Raw genomic sequence first — 20,432 nt, forward strand, 5'->3', positions numbered from 1 at the left:
GGCTGTCAGGAAAGGAGAGTCCCTGAAAGGACGGCCAACCTTATTGCACCCTGCAGCGTCCGGAGCTGGGCAACCATGTCCGAGAGACAGTGCTCCTGAAAATTCAAAACAGCAGAGAGTCTTTATAAAGCCAGCCAGCCTGAAAGCAGGGATCGGGAGGGGCACAAAGAACCACCCCTTCTTCCCAAGAAGGAGGAGAAAGAAATCACCTGTGAATCCTGGAAGAAAAGAGACAGGAAAACCAGACACTCAACAGGAGCAGCCTATGTGAGGATGGAACACAACCCTGAATATTCTGTGACACTAAATGTGACATTCACACTGTCCAGAGTCAGTACTGAATCCAAATATGGAAAATAAATGATTTGACTCTTCTATTTTTCAGTGATCTGAACATCAGTAACACTGGATCAAAGCAAAAGCAAAAGATCCAATGAAACAAGGACCACCAGAAGAAATGGTTTGTTTTTTCTACGCAGCTTTCAAGATTGCTGCTTCCTTCAACCTGTGTCCTCTGTTGGGGAAAATTTTGTGTGAGAAAAGGAAGGCTGTGCACTGTCTCTCACCTGGTGATTTTCATTTTCTATAGGCATCTTCTTCTTCTCAACAGTTTGATCTCTAGGAGAAGATAAAAGTGCTATTTAGTTTACTCGTGAAACTTCTCAGTTTGAAATGGATTACCAATTGTAGATTTAGGTTATAATGTTCCTTCCAAATTAGAAATACTGTGAGCCTCATTGAGTGACTAAGGGTGAGATTTTCAGTGCCCCACCAAAGAGCAGAGGGAGGGAGGAAAGAGGGGGAGGGGGAGAGAGACTAAAGATAATCACTAGTTGAGATGTTCAAGAGATGGTTAGAAGGAATAAAGAATTAGGAGAGCAGAGAGGTGAGGAGGGAAATCACTAGGAAATAAAAATCATAAATAAATAAAAATCTCTCTTCTCAAAACTCCTATCCTATTTAGGAAGGGTCAAGCTCCTCTACTGTATGATATAGTAGCACCATCTCATGTATACTCAACTGTTTCTTAGCTTTGCTCAAGTACAGGTCTTCATCAATGAGTTCTTGTTCCTCTGGAACAGAGCATCTCCTGCAGTACAGAGAAGACATCATCTTTTGGAAGCAAAACGTGTCCTTTGCTTTTACCCTTTTCTTTCCTTACAAATATGACAGGCAGGTTAACAACCGTCTAATGTTACAGAGTTCGGATTCCATCCATGTTACAAAACCTTGTTATATGTAAATCATGAGGAAGAGAATTTTAGGAGTAAAAACTGAGGGGAATACTAAAAAATTTATTCAATGGTCAAAAGTAATCCTAGAAACAAACAAAATTAATAACAATTGGAAACTATGCTACAACCATTTTATAAGGAGGTACAGTGGCCTGGAAAGCTGTATCTCCTGGACTAAGTATAAACAGACAGGAGATAAAGTATTCAAAACTGACACTTCCAAGTACTCAGTTCCATATTCTAATCACGCAATCCCATTTACTCTCCATAGAAAGGCAGCTAGGCATATCTGGAGACTAGGAGAGAATGTCTTACATATTATGGACCTAGATTTTCATCTATTTAATTTCCCCCATTTTAGGCATTTCTACCCTAAAATGTATATCCATTTTAGCACCTTTTTTCTATCAGCATTTATCCTGCAGAAAAAGAATTTTAAGAAAGTCACAGCTGAATTAAAGTCAAATGACTTATTATTATAAAACTTTATGACTACTGAGTCAAATAAAAAAACTATTATATTAAAGTCAATGCCCATGGATATGTCAGGCACTATTTAGATGTTGGATGTTGCATATGGTATATTAGGAAGACAAACACATAAACAAACAGCACTGAATGTACAATAGTTTCTACTGTATAATTGATTCCATAGACATATGAAGAAAATTATTGATCCAATCTGGAATATAAATACTTTTTTCTCAAAGAGTTTACAATCTCACAAAGAACCAAAGCATACCTATATGAAAAACAACTAAAAATACAAAGCAGTATGTGAACAAACATCAAGTATCAAATACCATAGGAAATGAGAGTAAAATCACTATAAACCATGGTCAACAGAAAAAACATCACACAAAAGACTTAAGCTCCCTAGGTGGATATGATTGGCTACACAGACAGATATGATTTGCTACACAGACAGTCATTGCAAGCAACAGGAAAATGCTATCAAAGTCATCGAGGAGAGAGTAAGCATGGCATGTGTGGGGAAGTGAAGCTACAGGCCGGGCTCAAGTATAGGGTTTGTGTTTAAGATGCAATGAAATATAAAGCTGGATAGGTCAGGGGCCAGTTAGCATTAAGGGTTTGAATTCCAGGCTGAAGGGTGTGGACTTGAGATGAAAAATGTTTTAGAAAATAGAGACAAATCAGGAGTTACATTCAAGCATAATACTGAGTCCTGGAACCTTACCTGTACTTTGGATGGGAATTATAATAACAAAACCATCTTGTAGGTAATGAAGACGGATCAACGTTGCCAGGAAGCTTCCTCCATTTAAGACACTCATCACACTGTACCCATGTCTGGTCAGGAATCTTCCTGAATGAAGGAAAACAGAAGTGTGACTGTATCCCAGCTTTGTGCTTTGTCTTAATTAGAAAGGTGTAGCCTAAAAATAAAAGAACCTAATTATATATATATATATATATATATATATATATATATATATATATATATATAATGTGTTAAAAATGTTATAGTCTAGGTGCCTAAAATGTATATATTTTGAACTAAACAGATAAAAATAATAATAGAACTAAATCAGATATGGATATGAAAAATAACAAGTATTAACATGGTGAGCTGCCATTATTTATAGAGGTCAATATTTATCCTGGAATCTCTTGCTCTAAGCAAACAATAGGATAATTTTAACTCTAAAATTTATTAACTTGGAAAAATATTTTTATATATGTTACTTTATTACCAAGAAATAAAACCCATAGAACTATTTTATTTGCTTCTATCTAATCATGTAACAAGTTTAAAATGCATTTATGGGAGTCATTGAAACATTGTCATTAAAACGTCTCCCCCATTTCCCTGCAGAGACTCCCTATTTCTCTTTACTTTTTGCTCTCTCAAAAAAACCTTTGTTTATAATATTTACTTTTTTTCTCTTTTTTGAGACAAGGTCTCTTGCTCTTTTGCCCAGGCTAGAGTACAGTAGTGTCATCATAGCTCACTGCAGCCTCAAAGTCCTGGGCTCAAGTGGAGTAGCTGAGACTACAGGCGTGCACTACCATGCCAAGCTAGTTTTTCTTATTTTTGTAGAGATGGGAGTTTCTCTATGTTGCATTGGCTGGTCTCAAACCCCTGGCCTCAAGCAATCCTCCCACCTTGGCCTCCCAAAGCGCTGGGATTACAGGCATGAGCTACCACACTCTGCCTTGTTCATAATATTTCAATCAAAATTGTACTAGTTTGATATTCCCAAAGTTAATCTTAAAAAGTAATATAAATTGGATTAAATTTCATAACTAAAAATGGTGGCTCCAGACCAACAACTGGGTTAAAAATGATTAAGATAAAACTCTTCTAGAGTTCAACTCTTAAAATGCATACCCACTCCCATTCCCCACCCCAGACAACATAACCCAGTCACATACACCTTAGAGTGAATTTGTTTCTCTGTGAAAAAAAGATGGCCTTTTTTTGGTAGAAGTAGTCCATACCTAAAGTGTAAAAGGCAGGCTGAAGTGGGAAGAGGGAGACTAGAGAAAAGGTACACAAAGCAGGTAAAGGGGTACCTTGGCCAATTTCACTAATATTATTTTTTAGCCTAGGATGGGTTTTGTATATGCTACATTTATTCTGCTCTTATTACTAGATATCTCAATAGAGGGGTGTGGTTCTTTTAGGTCTTAGTTTTAATAATTTTCTTGTGATCTTAAATAGTGCTTTTTTCTAAAGATAAAAGTAATATAAGCTCACTATGGAAAAACTAGAAAATACAGAAAGATATGCAGAAAAAATAAAAGAAACTCATAATTTTACCACTCAAATACAATACCCTCTTCTTTAATAAAACTCTGTTTTAACAGAAATTAAAAAGTTTATGAATATTTTTGGATGTACAGCTTCCCATCTCCTAGCTCCAGGCTGCTCCAGCCTTGCAACCTCTAAGCTTTAAGCTCAGGTCTGACCTCTGGTGTCTACATATTTCTAGACAGCCACCGTTTTACTTAGAGCCAGAGCCAGCAACAAGCAGCTTCAGTACTAGCGGCAGGGGAGAGGAAAGGTCATTATTAGCTTTGGTTCTACATACATATGCACAGAAGTCTCTTGCAAATGCCAGTATTATACTCTTAGTGAGAAGCACACTGCCATGCAGACCATGGTAGATCCTTCAATCCAGGCAGATAAAAGAAGCTTTTAACTCATGCTTACAGTAAATAGGTAGTTGAAGAGGCTATACTATTTAATATATTCCCTTCATTGCATCCCTTGAGAAGGATATAGCAGTTAAGAATTAGGTTTGGGGAACCTGATTGGCTATATTTGAACCTTGGCTCTACCACTTCCTACTTGTCTAAACTTGGGCAAGTTCCTTAGTTTTCAATGTATCAGTATCTACATCTACAAAGAAGTAATAATAGTATCTATTTCATAGGGTTGTTGTGATGATTAAATTACTACACATAAAGAACTTAGCATAATGCCTGGTATATAGGTACTCAAGAAATATTAATAATAACCATGATTACAATTCTTCCTCCAGTACACACACTTTCTCACGGTATGTAAACATCTGTTTCACTGCATTAATCATTGCTAATCTGAAAAGCAAAAAAATGGCATGATCTTAATTTGCATTTCTTTGAAAACCATAGAGGACAGACATGGAACTGAGATCTTTAGAATAAGAAGATGTTGATATACATACAGCCATAAGGTTGCATTTGAAACAAAATTTTATATCATACCTTTGTCTGATTTCTATTTTAAAAAACCAGTTGGTTACCCTAAAATGAACTTTTAACACTCGAATCTTTGTCTTGAGAGCGGTGTAACTGACTATATATGTGTTCTTATACAATCTAGCCTCTGTAGAATGCTCCTTTTCTGACTTACTGAGGTATGTCATCCTGTTCTGTGTGTAATTCCCTGTCTTAGATTTGATAAATTCTATCTTTTCTATAAAATTTTAGGTTCTTTATTTCTACTCTCAAATAGTGAATATTGTTGGAACAGTCCCAACAATGTTCATTAAAAATAAAGGGAATACAATGTCTGAACACCTACTTTATGCCAGGTACTGTGCTAAAAATGTTATGTCACCTAATTTAATATTAGGTGAAGTAATTTACTAAGCCAAGCACACCCAACTATTAAGAAACAGATCCAGATTTTCAACCCAGGAGTGTCTGATTTAAATGGCCATTATCTTCCACTATATATCATACTGTCTGTACTAAACTGACAGTACTAATCTCTTTACATTTATGATCCAAACCACACAACTGTTAAACCAGAATGAAGAGGTTTAGAGAATGATGCAATTAGTGCCTATGAGTTCCTATCTTTAAGTTAATTAAACTTCCAGATGTGAAAAGCGCCATCTTACCCTGGTTCCTTCCATTTGATTTATGGACATTACCTCTGACACTTTTTTTGTTTGTTTTTGAGACAGAGTCTCACTCTGCTGCCTGGGCTAGAGTGCTGTGGCGTCAGCCTAGCTTACGGCAACCTCAAACTCCGGGGCTCAAGCAATCCTTCTGCCTCAGCCTCCCGAGTAGCTAGGACAACAGGCATGAGCCATCATGCTCAACTAATTTTTTCTATATATACTTTTAGTTGTCCAGCTAATTTCTTTCTATTTTTAATAGAGACAGGGGTCTCGCTCCCGCCTCGGCCTCCCAGAGAGCTAGGATTATAGGCGTGAGCCACTGCGCCCGGCCTCTTTTTTTTTTTTTAATAGCCAACACACATTTTTATGATTCTTTTCTTTTAATTTCAAGATATTAAGGGGGTACAAATTTTTTTTTATAAGAATACCTTGTATAACACTTAAGTTGGGGCTTTTAGTGTACCTGCCACCAGAATAGCGTTCACTGTACCCAATAAGTAAGTTTCTAATAATTGGGAGCTAAACAATGGGCACACACAGGCCCTGGTACTTTCATCTTCTATATTAATTACTCACGGTATTGGTCTGGCTATGGCTGAGGCTTCAAAATTCTCTTGAGATGTTTTTTCCTTCCAGTAAGCATTGAGCTTCTGGGCAAGGGCATTTATTGTCAACCTGAAAGAAAATGCAAGAAGTATGTCAAAGTTCAGCACTTAGGGAACAATGTTTCAATCTTTAGGAAGCTCCCATTTAAGAGAAACCAACAATTTAGTAAATTTGGTATAGTTTTGAACACCTACACTTTAAGAAACTAAGACGGGAATCCACGGCCTTTGAAAACTACATGTCGAAATGATAAAAGTCATAATGTTGAATAGTCACTTCGATTGAAAAGATGAAATGGTCACAAGTACTAAAAAGTAGAGTTCTACAAATATTCCAGGCTTGCTGAATCATGGAGGGAGTAGATAAGTTGACATCACAGACTATGACAGAGGACCAAACTGCAAAGCTAGGACTGGGCCAAATACTGATAGGTTGATTGTCAAATGACTGCAGGTAAATAATTCAGGAATAAGATGAAGGTCAAAAGATCAAATACTGCACCCTATCTATTATAAATAAAATAATAACTTCAATTTGTCTCTATAGTTTCTCTTCATCCAAAAGCTGATCAAAGCAGTTAAAGTACCAATGGACAACAAACACTCTGCAACATTCTTATTGCACAGCTGTTGCTGGCTCTTGCTCTTTCTCCTTTACCTCCCTTCCCAAATGAACTACAGTAGACCCAGGGTCAACAACAAATTTAATTTGTAAAAGTCAAAGCCTAAATTTTACTTGTAAAAACTGCCAACTTTCTAATTACTAATTCCTATTTAATTCTACAACCCAGGATTACAACTGAATGTAGAGCTATACACATCTGGAATACTATAAACTTAGAATTTAGAAATTTTTTTGAGACAGGGTCTCACTTTGTTGCCCAAACATGAGGGTAATGTCATGATCATAACTCACTGCAACCTCAAACTCCTGAACTCAAGTGATCCTTCTACCTCAGCCTCCCGAGTACCTGGTACTACAGGCACACACCACCATGCTCAGCTCATTTTTCTATTTTTTTGTAGAGAGAGGTCTCACTATGCTGCTCAGACTGATCTGGAACTCCTGGCCTCAAGCAATCCTCCTGCCTTGGTCTACCAAAGTACTAGGATTATAGGCATGAGCCACCATGCTTAGCCAAGAATTTAGAATTTTTAAAATTTCTTAACCTCCTAGATTATTCCGCAAGAATTCTGTAGAGCTCTTCTCTTTTTAACAGGAACTCTTCCTTTCCTCTACCTTACTTATATTAAATTAGATTCTCACTACATAGAAAAGAATAATCATATATGAGCTCCTCTATAAACTACTATTCCCCTTCAATCTGCCAATGTTCCTACCTCTATGTTTAATGTTTATATCCTTCCCTCAAGTCAGATAAAGAACTTTTCTTTGTTTTCTCTTAAACTCTACTTTAAAAAGAAGTAAGTTATATGGGCTTCTGGGAAGATGGCAAAATATGAGGCATGTGGAATCTGTCTCCTTACCTAGATAACAATTGCACTGGCAAAATCTGCTTAATGTCACTATTTTGGAACTCTGGGGTTGATTGAAGGCTTGCAACTTCCAAGGGAAGGCTTAGATGCTAATTTGTGGTGAATAATTTTGATCAATTTCAGTTTTTAGCCCAGTAGCAGCTACCCATCTCCTAACCCTGTGCCAGGCAGCCCTGCATGTGTTCCAAAAGCAGCTTGTAGGAGCTAGGATGGGCAAAAGGGATATTGTGCTCCAAATATTGTAGATTTGTGCTCTGATCACTGATTGCTGCTTCTGATCACAGAAGTGCAGACAAAAAGGCAAGCAGCCATTGTATACCTCCCCGCTGTTTTAAGCTGCTTCTTCTCCAGTTGAAATGAATCCAGGGGATTCAAAGGCCTGGAACCTTTTTTGTCCTCCTTCATTTCTCTCTTTTTTTTGCCTTTTGAGAGCCATACATAAAGACTAGCACATTCAAAAGCAATCACATATATGGGGAAAGTTAGAAAGTCAGTATGAATGCCCAGGGAAAGAAGCAGGCTCAGAAAAGAAGTGAGAAGATCTTAAGTTTACTTCTCAGGTTGATCCTCAACACAGAGATAGCCTACAACAATAAAATAAAAGCACAACGAAAAAATAGCAACCCCTGAGAAAGGAGGAGAATCTGATTTCCAGAGTTACCATATTATTAGATTCAAAGGTCCAGTTTTCAACAAAAAAAATCACAAGGGATACAAAAGAAACAGGAAAATATGGCCCATTCAAAGGAAAAAAAGAAACCTTCCCTGAGAAAGACCTGATAATAGGATCTACTAGACAAAGACTTTAAAATAACTATCTTAAAGGTGCTCAAAGAACTAAAAATGTGTAGAAAATCAAGAAAACAATGCATGACAAAGTAAAAATATCAATAAAGAGATAGATAACCTAGAAAGAAACCAAAGGGAAAGTCTGGAGCTGAAAAGTATAAAAATGGAAATGAAAAAAACACTATAGGAATTCCAAGGGAGATTTGATCAGGCAGAACAAACAATCAGTGAACTGGAAGATAAGAAATGGAAATTATTGAGTCTGAGGTACAGAAAGAATAAAAATCGAAAGTGAATAGAGACTGAGGAACCTATGGGACACCATTAATGGTCCAACTTATGCATTGTGGAGTCCCAGAAAGAGAAGAGAGAAAAGACAGAGAGAACACTTAAAGAAGTAATGGCTAAAAACTTCCCAAATTTGACAAAAGACATGAATGTAAACATCCGAGAAGCTCAACAAACTCCAAGTAGAATGAATTCAGACACATTGTTATCAGAACCAAGACACATTATAATCAAACTGTCAAAAGCCAAAGACAAAGAGAAAAATCTTGAAAGCAGCAAGAGAGAAGCAATGTATCACATTCAAGGGATCCTTGGAGTTTGTAACTCCACTTTTTGCTTTCTACATGATGTAAGAAAATACATTTAAAAGAAAAAAATATGAGTCTAAAAGCTAGTATTATGGTAACTTTAGTCTGTAATGCTACCTTTGTTTTCTACATAATTTAAGAGACTCATAAATTAAAAATTACTCATGATTTTAGACACACAATATATAAAGATGTAATTTTGTGACATCAACAACTGAAAGGTGGTGATGGAGCTGTTAAGCTATTAAAGGAACAGAATTTTTGTATGTATTGGAAATTAAGTTGGCAAAAATTCAAATTAGAGTGTCATAACTTAAGGATGTTAAATGTAATTCCCATCATAACTACAAAGAAAATAGCTATAAAATATATACAAAAAGAAATGAAAAAAGAATTTAACTGTTTTGCTACAAAAAAATCAAGTAAGCATAAGACAACAATGTAGGAAATGACAGACAAAAAAGCTTTAAGATACATAATAAATAACTAGCAAAATGACAAAACTCTCCTTATCAGTAATTACTTTAATACAAATGTATTAAGCCCAGATTCACAAAGATGTGATATAATGAAAAGGAATGTAGCAGATTTTGGTATCTGGAAGTGGAGTGCTACTATAATAAATATTTATTAACAAAAATATGTAAGTGGCTTTGGAACTGGCAATTAGTAGAGGCTGGAAGAATTGAGGACGGTGACAGAAAAAGCCTAAGTTGCCTTGAACAGACTGTTAGTAGAAATACAGATGTTAAACACTTCACTGGTGATGGCTCAGAAAGAAGTGACAAGCATGGTAGAGAAAACACAAATTGCCTTAGAGAATACTCAAATCATTGTGAACAGACTACTGGTAGAAATATGGATGTTAAAGATATTGCTAGTGAAGGCTCAAAAGGAAATGAGGAGCATGTTTATTGGAAAACTTGAGAGAAGGTGATCCTTGTTACATAATGGCAGAAAGCTTAGCAGAACTGTGTCCTACAGTTATGTCAAAAGCAGAACTTGTAAATGATGCAACTGGATATTTAGCTGAGATCTCCAGTTAAAGTGTTACAGGTGTGGACTGGTGTCTTCTTGCTGCTTATGTAAAATGAAAGAGGAGAGATAAATTGAGGGAGGAATCATTAAAGAAAAAGGAACTAGGACTTGATGGTTTGAGAAATTCTCAGCCCCTCCAGATTATAAAAGATGCTAAAATTTAGGAAAGCATGCTCTAGGGAAAAAGAGACAGTGATATTGGACAACCTTTTGCTAATATCTTGGAAAAATCTAAAGGTCAGAGTATTCAGTCACAGAAAAGGATCTTTGAAAAGATTAAGCATGTGACTCACAGATCTCCATAGCTAACTAAGCTGAAGCCAAGAATGATATAGAATTATCTAGGAAAGACCTGTCAAATCCCTCTTGTTGGATGGTGTGAATATCCATTATATACATGGGAGACCTACAAAGTTCTTAGAATGGCACAATAACATAAAAACTTCTAGCTTGGACTGAAAGAAATGGAAAGAACATAAAATGAAAGAATGCTGTTGGACCTTCAAAATTCTACAGTAAGAAAAAAACTGGATGATGAAACTACTCCACTGCAAATACATGAAAAAAGAAAGATGACTTTGAGGATGAAACTGTAACTGCAGAGGGCAAAGCCTCAAGACTATAGGGTAGAGGCCTTGAAATTTAATGGAATTTGACTGGCTGGATTTTGAAATTGCTTGGACTTATGACTCCATTTTCTCTCCCATTGGAGATAACTAGAATATATATAACTAGTATTCTATGCCTGTCCCACCACTGTATTTTAGCTGTTAAAAATAAAAGACATATCCACAGATGGAGAAAAATTTTGCTCCAAGATGCATCATGAATATGTTAACATAAATATGTTAGGTTACACAGCAAAGAGTAATTAAGTAAATAAGGTTACTCATCAGCTGACCTAAGATAACAAAATTATCCTGAATTATCCAATGTAATCACAAGGGTCCTCAAAAGTGGAAAAATGAAACAAAAGAGTTAGAATCACAGAAGGAGATGTGATGATAGAAGCAAGGTCATTGGAATGACGCAACGTGAGGACTTAACCCATCATTGCTGACTTTGAAGTTGAAGGAAGAGGGCCATGGACCAAAGAAAGCTGGCAGCCTCTAAAAGTTGGAAAAGGCAAGGAAATAGATTCTTCCCTAGAGGCTTTAGAAAGAAATGCAGCCCTGTAAACACCTAGATTTTAGCCCAATGAGATCAGTGTCAGACTTCTGACCTACAGAACCCTAAGATAATAAATAAGTGTTGTTTTAAGCCACCAATCTTATGGTAATTTGTTATAACATAAATAGAAGAAAAACTTCTATTGTTTTTAGATAGCAGTTGAATATCATTGTATTTCCCTCAAAAATGTAAAATATCTCATGGCTCCCCTATGATTTCATAAGGTGTAGCTCAGCACATAGTTCAGGCAGCAGTGGTTCTAGGACAGGGGTCAGCAAACTATAGCCCGGGGCCCAAATCTAGACTGCTGCCTGTTTTTGTAAACAAAATTGTATTGGACACAGCCACACTCATTCCTTTACTTATTGTCTATGGCTGCTTTCATACTACAACAGAATTGAGTAGTTGTAACAAAGACCATATGGCCCACAAAGCCTAAAATATTTGCTTTCTGGCCCTTTTCAGAAAAAGTTTGTCAACCTCTGCTCCAGGATATGGTCCTACTCTCCCTATCTAACTTGCTTTGCCTTCACTGCAGTTACATCCCATTATCCCCACTCCCCATATTCTTACCATTCTGAGTTTCTCTTACTACTTTAGTTCATGCTACAATTCCATCCTGGGATTCCTTTCTCTTTCTTATAAATGTTGTATGTTTAAGGCACATCTCAATTCTTACCTTCTACCTAAAATCTTCCCTATCTATTCTATCGGGGCATTTTTCCTATACCATACCACTTAGGTTTTGATTGATCAAACAGACATTTTATTGTTCTCTAAATTGTTCATACATGGGACAATCTCTTATTAGAAACAAATTGTAAGCTCCTCAGAGACAGCAACTATGTCTTGAATTTCTCTGGAAAATTCGACAAAACCTAGACACTGTGTTATATACCAGTGGAGAGCACAGTTAATATGTGTTGATTGTATTTAAGCTGAAGTTCACTCTAAAAATGTTTTAAGTTTGAGCCCTGAGAGTTGTAGCTGAAATATGACATCCACAACTGCTAAAAGTGATATTACACATGATTTATTTGTAGACATTCTAGCAGTATGATGGCTGGTATCTCTGATATCATTTGCAGTTTTAATACCTATAATACTCATAGAATGAGTTTGTGATAGCAGACAATCTTCTCTAATCCCTCCCTCAAATTCCTATATTTTTAAATCTGAACACCTTTTCATTTTATGAAAAATAAATTCAGTAAAAAAAGGGCAACGGTGGTAGAACTGGGACAAGAGTTATGCAAATTTATTGTGCTCAAAAGACTGTATGCAGGATAGTATACTAGCGCTCCATATTTAATAAAACATGTAGTAGACACTAAGCTACTTAAACGAGAAATCCTGTATGTTTAACTGAATAAATCTATTGTCTAAAGACTATCTCTATTTGGATCCACTGCAATGACCTCAAACCCATCATACCCAAACTAGACATCTAATGCCTCTAAAATTTAAAGGGTAGATTTGAGGTGGGGTGGAGAGGGTGGCAAAGATGAGATAAAAAGATATTAAATAATTTTTAATATCTAAGATTTGAATTTCATAAATCTGTACTATTTAGATAATCTTCAGAAATTCACTATTCCTTTCACTCACAACTACTTGGTTCTGAGACTTTTGTCAAACTAATGTCATTCCTACGTTTTAATTCTTAAGAGTCTAGTCCTAGTCAAAGATTTCTATTATGAACGAGACTCATATTTAAATAACCATTTTACTTAGATTGAGGGCAGACGGTTGCCATAACCACTTAGCTTGAATGACCAACAACCAATTACCCTGAAATTACTTTGGGGTTGCCACTCAAATAGTTGTCTCCTTGTCAAACACTAAAACTAAAATTTTTATGATTCCAGATAAATTAAGGCACAAAAGTTAACTTTATTACAGTTTGGGGCAAAAAAGAGAGATATTTGGGAAATTACTTTTCTCCCACTCTAAGAAGAAAAATGCTACTGAGACTTCAAGGAAAATGAGAACAAATGTCCTCATGCCTCCTTTCTCCATATTCCCCAAACACTCCTTGCCCTATTGTGCCCTTTCATATACTTCCCTCTTCTTAGAATGTCCTTCCTCTATTTGTCTATCTAGAAAACTCCAACTTTTCCTTCAAGTTCAACCTCACATATAATTTGTTTTGTGAAGCCTTCCTTGACTCCCCTATGCATGTTTAAAGGTTCTCCCCCCTTTGCATATATCCCTCATTAAAGCAATTATTTTACAGGTATTTAAGTTTCTTATTTGTATACACCTCATTACACTTGTTCATAGACATCAAGGACTTTTATTTTTCATCCTTATGTCCCTAGTACTTGGCACATAGAAGCTATGTCATAATGCTTAATGAAAGAAAGACCCATCCCTCCCCAAAAGTTTTAAAACAAACTATTCTCACCTAGCTTTAACAACCCCTTTCTGTCTCCTAAAAATATCTCTACTGGTTCAGCCTAAATGTCAAGTTAATTTCTAATTATTACCTGTCTGTCCTCCCCATTAAATCTAGATGCTTCCATGAAAGCATAACCTCTGGTCTGGAATATGGCACTACTCTAACCATCTAACTTACTTTGTCTTCACTCCAGTGACATTCCATTATCCCCACTCCCCAAATCCCCACTCTATAAATCTGTCCACTGGCTTCAAAATATTTTTTTAGAACAAACTTCAAACTGCTTTCTTCCTTCAACATACTCAATAACTTCAGATCCATTCATCTCTTTTCATTAAGATCAATTCCAAGGCTCTTCGTTTCACCAGAAATATTTTACCAAATGACTCCCACAGGCTTTCCATAATTTCTAAAGGTAAGGCTTATCTCAGCTAGACTCCATATATCAAGCATCAGTAAGCTTTAATTTTAAAATGAAATAATCTTATCTCTATTTTTAGAATATAGATTTGAAGTAATTCTCAGTCAACTTATCTAACTGGTTTTTTAAAGATAGTTTTAGAGATTTTAGAGAATAGAATCATATCTGACAAACTATCAGAAGCACCTTAGGTTGGAAGTGACTCACCGGTACTCCTTAGTGTACTCAAAGTCTTGTTTGTTGTAGGCAGGTTTTAGGAAATTGCACTCAATGACTCCAATTACTCCCACACCTTCTCCACAAGTTGGCTTAGAAGAAAAATATTAATTGCAACACTTACATTACTGTTGACTGCGTGGAGGCATTTCCTTTTGATTCCAAACAATAATAGAAAGATTACATAATGTTTATGGGTAAGAAAAGGCTATCAAGATCTAGGGAAACATTGATAATATACTTCAATAGACTGTAACTATTACACTGAACTGGAAACTCTGACAAATTCTAGGGCAGAGATTTTTAAACTATGATCCATAGAGCCCTAGGATCCTTCGGGGATTAAATAACCATTTCTGTTTCACCCACACTACCTCCACTTTAATCTGCTTTATATTCCAGGATTGCCATAAGATTTCATTTGAATAATTATACTGCTAAAAAAAAATCAAGGTTATAAATTACTGTTCTAAAGAAATGAAATAAAAACTCATCTGAAAAAAACGTAAGGATGCTATGTGATCATCACATTGTATAAATTAAAATAAGCAATATTTCCATATACATAAGGCCACCAAACAACTACAAAATAGATTTGCAGTGATCATTAATTACAAGTTGATTTGAGAAGTTTTTGGATTTAAAATCATTTTTTTAAATTCTTTAATGGAAGAAACTAGCACACAAACACGAGTTATCTAAAGATGCTATAACAAGGAAATACAAGATAGGTTGAAAATTAGCTATCCTGAGCTTTATATAACTGTCCTACTATGTAACATAAAGCAGTTTACCATTCTTTGTTCTTTATTAATCTTTTTTTTTTTTTTTTTTTTTTTGAGACAGAGTCTCACTTTGTTGCCTAGGCTAGAGTGTGTGCCGTGGCGTCAGCCTAGCTCACAGCAACCTCAGACTCCTGGGCTCAAGCGATCCTTCTGTCTCAGCCTCCCAAGTAGCTGGGACTACAGGCATGCGCCACCATGCCCGGCTAATTTTTTCTATATATTAGTTGGCCAATTAGTTTCTTTCTATTTATAGTAGAGACGGGGTCTCGCTCTTGCTCAGGCTGGTTTTGAACTCCCGACCTCGAGCAATCCGCCCGCCTCGGCCTCCCAGAGAGCTAGGATTACAGGCGTGAGCCACCGCGCCCGGCCTGTTCTTTATTAATCTTATCTGTAAAGTAGGAATGAAAACGATACTTGTGAAAATTACTACTTTAAATAATCATTAAAATATTAAAGACAATGATAACATTTATATAGTTTGGTTTTAAAAATATTTTCAATGCCCAGAGGAAAGACCATGGAAGAACACAGCTGGAAGGCAGCAATATAAAAGCCAAGAGGAGAGGCCTTAGAAGAAATCAAACCTAATAACACACCTTGACCTTGGACTTCCAGCCTCCAGATCTGGGAGAAAATAAATTTCTATTGTTTCAGCCATCCAAAATAATAATAAAAATAATAAAAAATATTTTCACATAACTTATCCCAGTTAAATCTCTCAACCCTGTAAGCTTTGAGGTAGGTTAAACAGGTAATATTATTATTGCTGTTTCCCTTTTACAGGTAAGGAAATCGAGCTTCAGATAAATTAAATGACTTATCCAAGGTTACACAGCTTATACATGGAAAATTCAGGACCCAAATCCTGGTCTTTAACCACTAAATTTTATTCACCTTCTACTATGCCTTATTGTCTCCCCAAGAAAATAGACAAAGCTACCTAAAACACTAATAGGCTGGTATACATGGTAAAGTTGCTGGTGTTCTAAATCTACCTCTTATTAACAGCTACTTAGAAAATGCATTTAGTAAAGTTCCTGGGTTAACATCTGTGAAGAATGAGAGGAAGAAAGAATTTTTCAACACAAGACAGCTCACTGGTAACACAGAGTTCCAGGATCAGAATTCAACAATCATCATAAGATGGGAGCAGAAGCCATTAATGAGCCTATCCCCTTCACAAATTTTAAATTATCTTCCTATTCTTTTTAGCCTCCTATGACAAAGAAATATTAACTACTCACCTTCACCTGGCATCCCACCTTCTCAAAAGACTTTATGAGTCGGTTGTTATGATACATCATTATTCCAAACTGGTTACTATTCTTGCAAGAGAATCCAAAAGTGATTCTCACTTGCTTATTCTGAGGAGAAAATCATTAAGGAGACAAATACACAACAGGAGCTTCAGCAGACAAAGTTTTGTACTATATTATAGCAAAAAAAAAAAAAAAATCAAACACCAATGGATGTAAATTGGTGCAACCTTTCTAGAAAGCATTTTAAAACTCTGTAGCAACAGCTTTAAGAATATTCTTAACCTTTGACTAAGTAATTCTCTTTTAAGGAATTTAGCCTACAGAAACAGGGGAGCCCACAAAGGTTTGTGAGTTACAGAGATTTTCCAATTATTATAATAGCACGAAAAACATAAATCATTAACATGTTTGACATAAAGGAATGATTAAATAAATGTTGGTATATTCACATGGTTTACTATGGCAGTTCTTAAAATTACGTCCTTGAAAAAATATTTGAGAACATTAGGAAATGCTCAGATTATAATAACAAACATTATCTAATATATATATGTATATATACACACATGTAGAAAACACTATGAAAATATACCAAAATATCATCAGTGATTAAAAATTCATAAATAATCACAAAACATCTTAATCCTTGCTAGTTGCTCCATTTGCTGCTAGGGCTTACAGGTTCTTATCAGAGTTAGAAATGGTACAGTATGAATCTGCATGATTATATGCAACAAAGTTAAGTTCTGCTAACCATACAAAACATAATGAAAACAAAAGTAGCAAAAACAAAATCATTTTCAAAGATAAAGGACAATGAATAGTCCTGTAGTAATGTATTTTGTGAAAAGAATAAGCTTGGATAGATGAAATTAAGAAATTAATTATTATAAGTAAAACATGAATACAGATGGGTTTTTAACAAGTCCTACTCAATTTAAAAACCAACGTAAAAGCAGGCGCGGTGGCTCACGCCTGTAATCCTAGCTCTCTGGGAGGCCAAGGCGGGTGTATCGTTTGAGCTCAGGAGTTTGAAACCAGCCTGAGCAAGAGCGAGACCCCGTCTCTACTATAAATAGAAAAAAATTAATTGGCCAACTAATATATAGAGAAAAAATTAGCCGGGCATGGTGGTACATGCCTGTAGTCCCAGCTACTCGGGAGGCTGAGGCAGCAGGATTGCTTGAGCCCAGGATATTGAGGTTGCTGTGAGCTAGGCTAACACCACGGCACTCACTCTAGCCTGGGCAACAAAGTGAGACTCTGTCTCAATAAAAGAAAAAATAAAAACCAACATAAGTGAGAAAGATAAACGTGAGACAGAGAAACTGAGATTTTCATTAAAACAATTACTAAGAAACCTTCATGGCCAAATGAGTTGAATGAAAAGTTACTTTTATTACTTATTCAAAAAATGATCTTCATTACCCCTCTAAATGACAAGTTACTGGCATCAAAACCATATGACAAATGGGCCAGTATGATACAACGGCATGATACAAGTGAGTACATAACATAGTAATGGTTGGCTCAGAACATACAATGTTCTGGGCTCCAGAGGCTCGAAGCAAATCTCAAATAAGACCTATTCCAACACAAACACAAAACAAAACTCCCCCATATAAACAAAACAAAATTCCATACCACAAAATTAACTTTTTTTTTTTTTTTTTTGAGACAGAGTCTCACTCTGTTGCTCTGGCTAGAACGCAGTAGCATCATCGCAGGTCGCTGCAACCTCAAACTCCTAGGCTCAAGCAATTCTCCTGCCTCAGCCTTCATAGTAGCTGGGACTAAAGGCATGCACCCCATCATGCTCAGCTAATTTTTCCAGTTTTTTGTAGAGACGGGGTCTCATTCTTGCTTTGGCTGGTCTCAAACTCCTGGCCTCAAGCAGTCCTCCAGCCTTGGCCTTTCAAAGTGCTAGGATTACAGGTGTGAGCCACCATGTCTAGCCTGTACACTTCTAAAATTCCAAATTATGGGGTAGGGATACACTGGAGTAGGAGAGTCCCCAAATTAGTATAAGGAGAGCGAGCAAAGTAAAAAGAAGAGGCCTTTGATAATTGAGAAATAAGTTATCACCAATGATCTTGTTCCCCGATGACCTTGGGGGAAATTTTATTCAGAGTTTCATTCTACTCGTGCCTATAGTAAATCTGTTTGGTTTAATGAAATGAGACTGACAAGAGCTGAGGTACATATAGAATGTATGCAGAGGAGTTGCCCTGACAGAAACCCACAAAAGAAGTTATAGACAGAAATATGTTATATCCTAAAATAGTAGTTAGTTGTAAAGCACTTCTTTAGATTGGCTCTGTTAAACCTACAACAGTAACATCCTAACCGACATACAGTGATAGTACAACTAATGTACCTACAGATGCTAACAATGCTAGCTCTGGTTCTATTAACTTGGGTTTGTTTAGGACTTTAAAAGAGTTTCCTAGTAGACAAGATATGTGTTCCCCAAAAGGAGAAAACTGATCTGCTCATGAGTAAAAACTACATGGCTTTTAAAAAGGGGAGCAACAATTTCTCATTTTTGGTCAGAAAAAGAAAGACAAAGCAAGCTACACAGTGCCTTTGATAAAGCAAGCAGAGTGTAAACATGATTCACTCTGGTTTCTTGGGCCAAGAGTGGTGCCTTAGCTACTAGGAAATAAATTAAAAGAACATTTCTTCATAACTGCATGAGTTCTCAGCCTTTCAAAGATATTTTGCCCAAAAAACCATCAACAAAGATGCACCTAATTTCCATAGTTCATCTTAAGATTTTCTCTCGTATGTGAAATCCATTCCCAATGCAATTGAGGGTAGAAGTGAAAACGAGTAATAGCTCCTCTAAATAGTAGCTGCCATTATGAAAAGTACTAGGAATTCTATGTGAAACCTGTTGAAGATTATCTCACCCTAGGAAATCAACCTTTAATTGTCACTCTCCTAACGTCAATCAATGTAAGTCTAGACCTGTTACAACAAAAATCACACTATATCCAAAAGATTAACAAGTTCTAGTCAACATTTTGCTTATTTCAATCAACATAATATATTTAAAAATTCCAGTATAAACTAAATGATATGGATTGTTCCTTATGGCAGAGATTCTCAAACCTGGCTGCTCATTAGAATCAGCTGAGGATTTAAAAATAAATAAATATTTTTTATTATTAAAAAAAAAAGGATTTTAGGCAGGGCATGGCAGCTTGTGCCTACAATCTCAGCACTTTGGGAGGCCAAGGTAGAAGGACTGCTTGAGGCCAGGAGTTTGAGACCAGCCTGAGCAAAAGTGAGACTATCTCTCCAAAAAAAAAAAAAAGATTGGCTGGGCAAGGTGGCACGCATCAATAGTCCCAGCACTTTGGGAGGCAGAGGCCAGAAGAGGACTTGAGGCCAGTAGTTCAAGTTCAAGACCAGCCTGAGCAACACAGTGAGACATGCTGCCCCCCTCCCTAGGACCCCATCCCTACAGAAAAATTAGCCGTGCATTGTGGCACGCACCTGTAGTCATCCCAGCTACTTGGAGGCTGAGGCAGGAGGATCCCTTGAGCCCAGGAGTTTGAGTTTGCAATGAGCTATTATGACGCCAAGGCACTCTACCCAGGGCAACAGAGCAAGACTCTGTCTCAAAAAAAAAAAAAAATATTCAGAATCTACTGAATAAGAATCTCTAAAATCTCAGGACTCTATATTATTTTAACAGTTTCCAGGTGATTTCCAATAAAACAGGTATATAGATTAACATTTAAGAATTTAAGAAATACGTCCTTAGTGTACACCATAATAGGATTTGTACTGTAACACACATTTTGTAATTGGAGAAGCAAAGTTTTTATTTTTCTGTGTCAACCTGAAATGAAAAGGTCAATTTCATGTAGTTGCAAGGATACTGTGGAGGTAGGTTTATATATATCATATCCTACATTGGCCAGGCTCTTGGCAATTATCTGGGTAGTCACCTTCTTTTGACGCAGAAAAATTTTCATTCGTGGCTTCATGTATAGAATACCACAAAATGCCTATGGAACAGTGAAGGGAAAGTTATTATGTGAAATGCCAATT

At 36.3% G+C, this 20,432-nt stretch overlaps 1 protein-coding gene across 2 annotated transcripts in view; it reads right to left on the minus strand.

The window, feature by feature from the left end:
• MORC4 (MORC family CW-type zinc finger 4) overlaps window positions 1-20,432 on the minus strand; it is a 56,212-nt gene that overhangs the window by 18,409 nt on the left and 17,371 nt on the right. For both annotated transcript variants that reach the window (XM_012751072.3, XM_012751063.3), the window contains exons 7-13: window positions 20,261-20,389; window positions 16,356-16,475; window positions 14,318-14,418; window positions 6,170-6,268; window positions 2,434-2,562; window positions 1,022-1,090; window positions 567-618 (exon numbers count right to left, since the gene is read on the minus strand). In XM_012751072.3, coding sequence (XP_012606526.2) covers window positions 567-618; window positions 1,022-1,090; window positions 2,434-2,562; window positions 6,170-6,268; window positions 14,318-14,418; window positions 16,356-16,475; window positions 20,261-20,389 — 699 coding nt within the window. The remainder of the gene's footprint in view (window positions 1-566; window positions 619-1,021; window positions 1,091-2,433; window positions 2,563-6,169; window positions 6,269-14,317; window positions 14,419-16,355; window positions 16,476-20,260; window positions 20,390-20,432) is intronic.

The sequence above is a fragment of the Microcebus murinus genome, chromosome X (assembly GCF_040939455.1).
Source record: "Microcebus murinus isolate Inina chromosome X, M.murinus_Inina_mat1.0, whole genome shotgun sequence".
NCBI lineage: Eukaryota > Metazoa > Chordata > Mammalia > Primates > Cheirogaleidae > Microcebus > Microcebus murinus.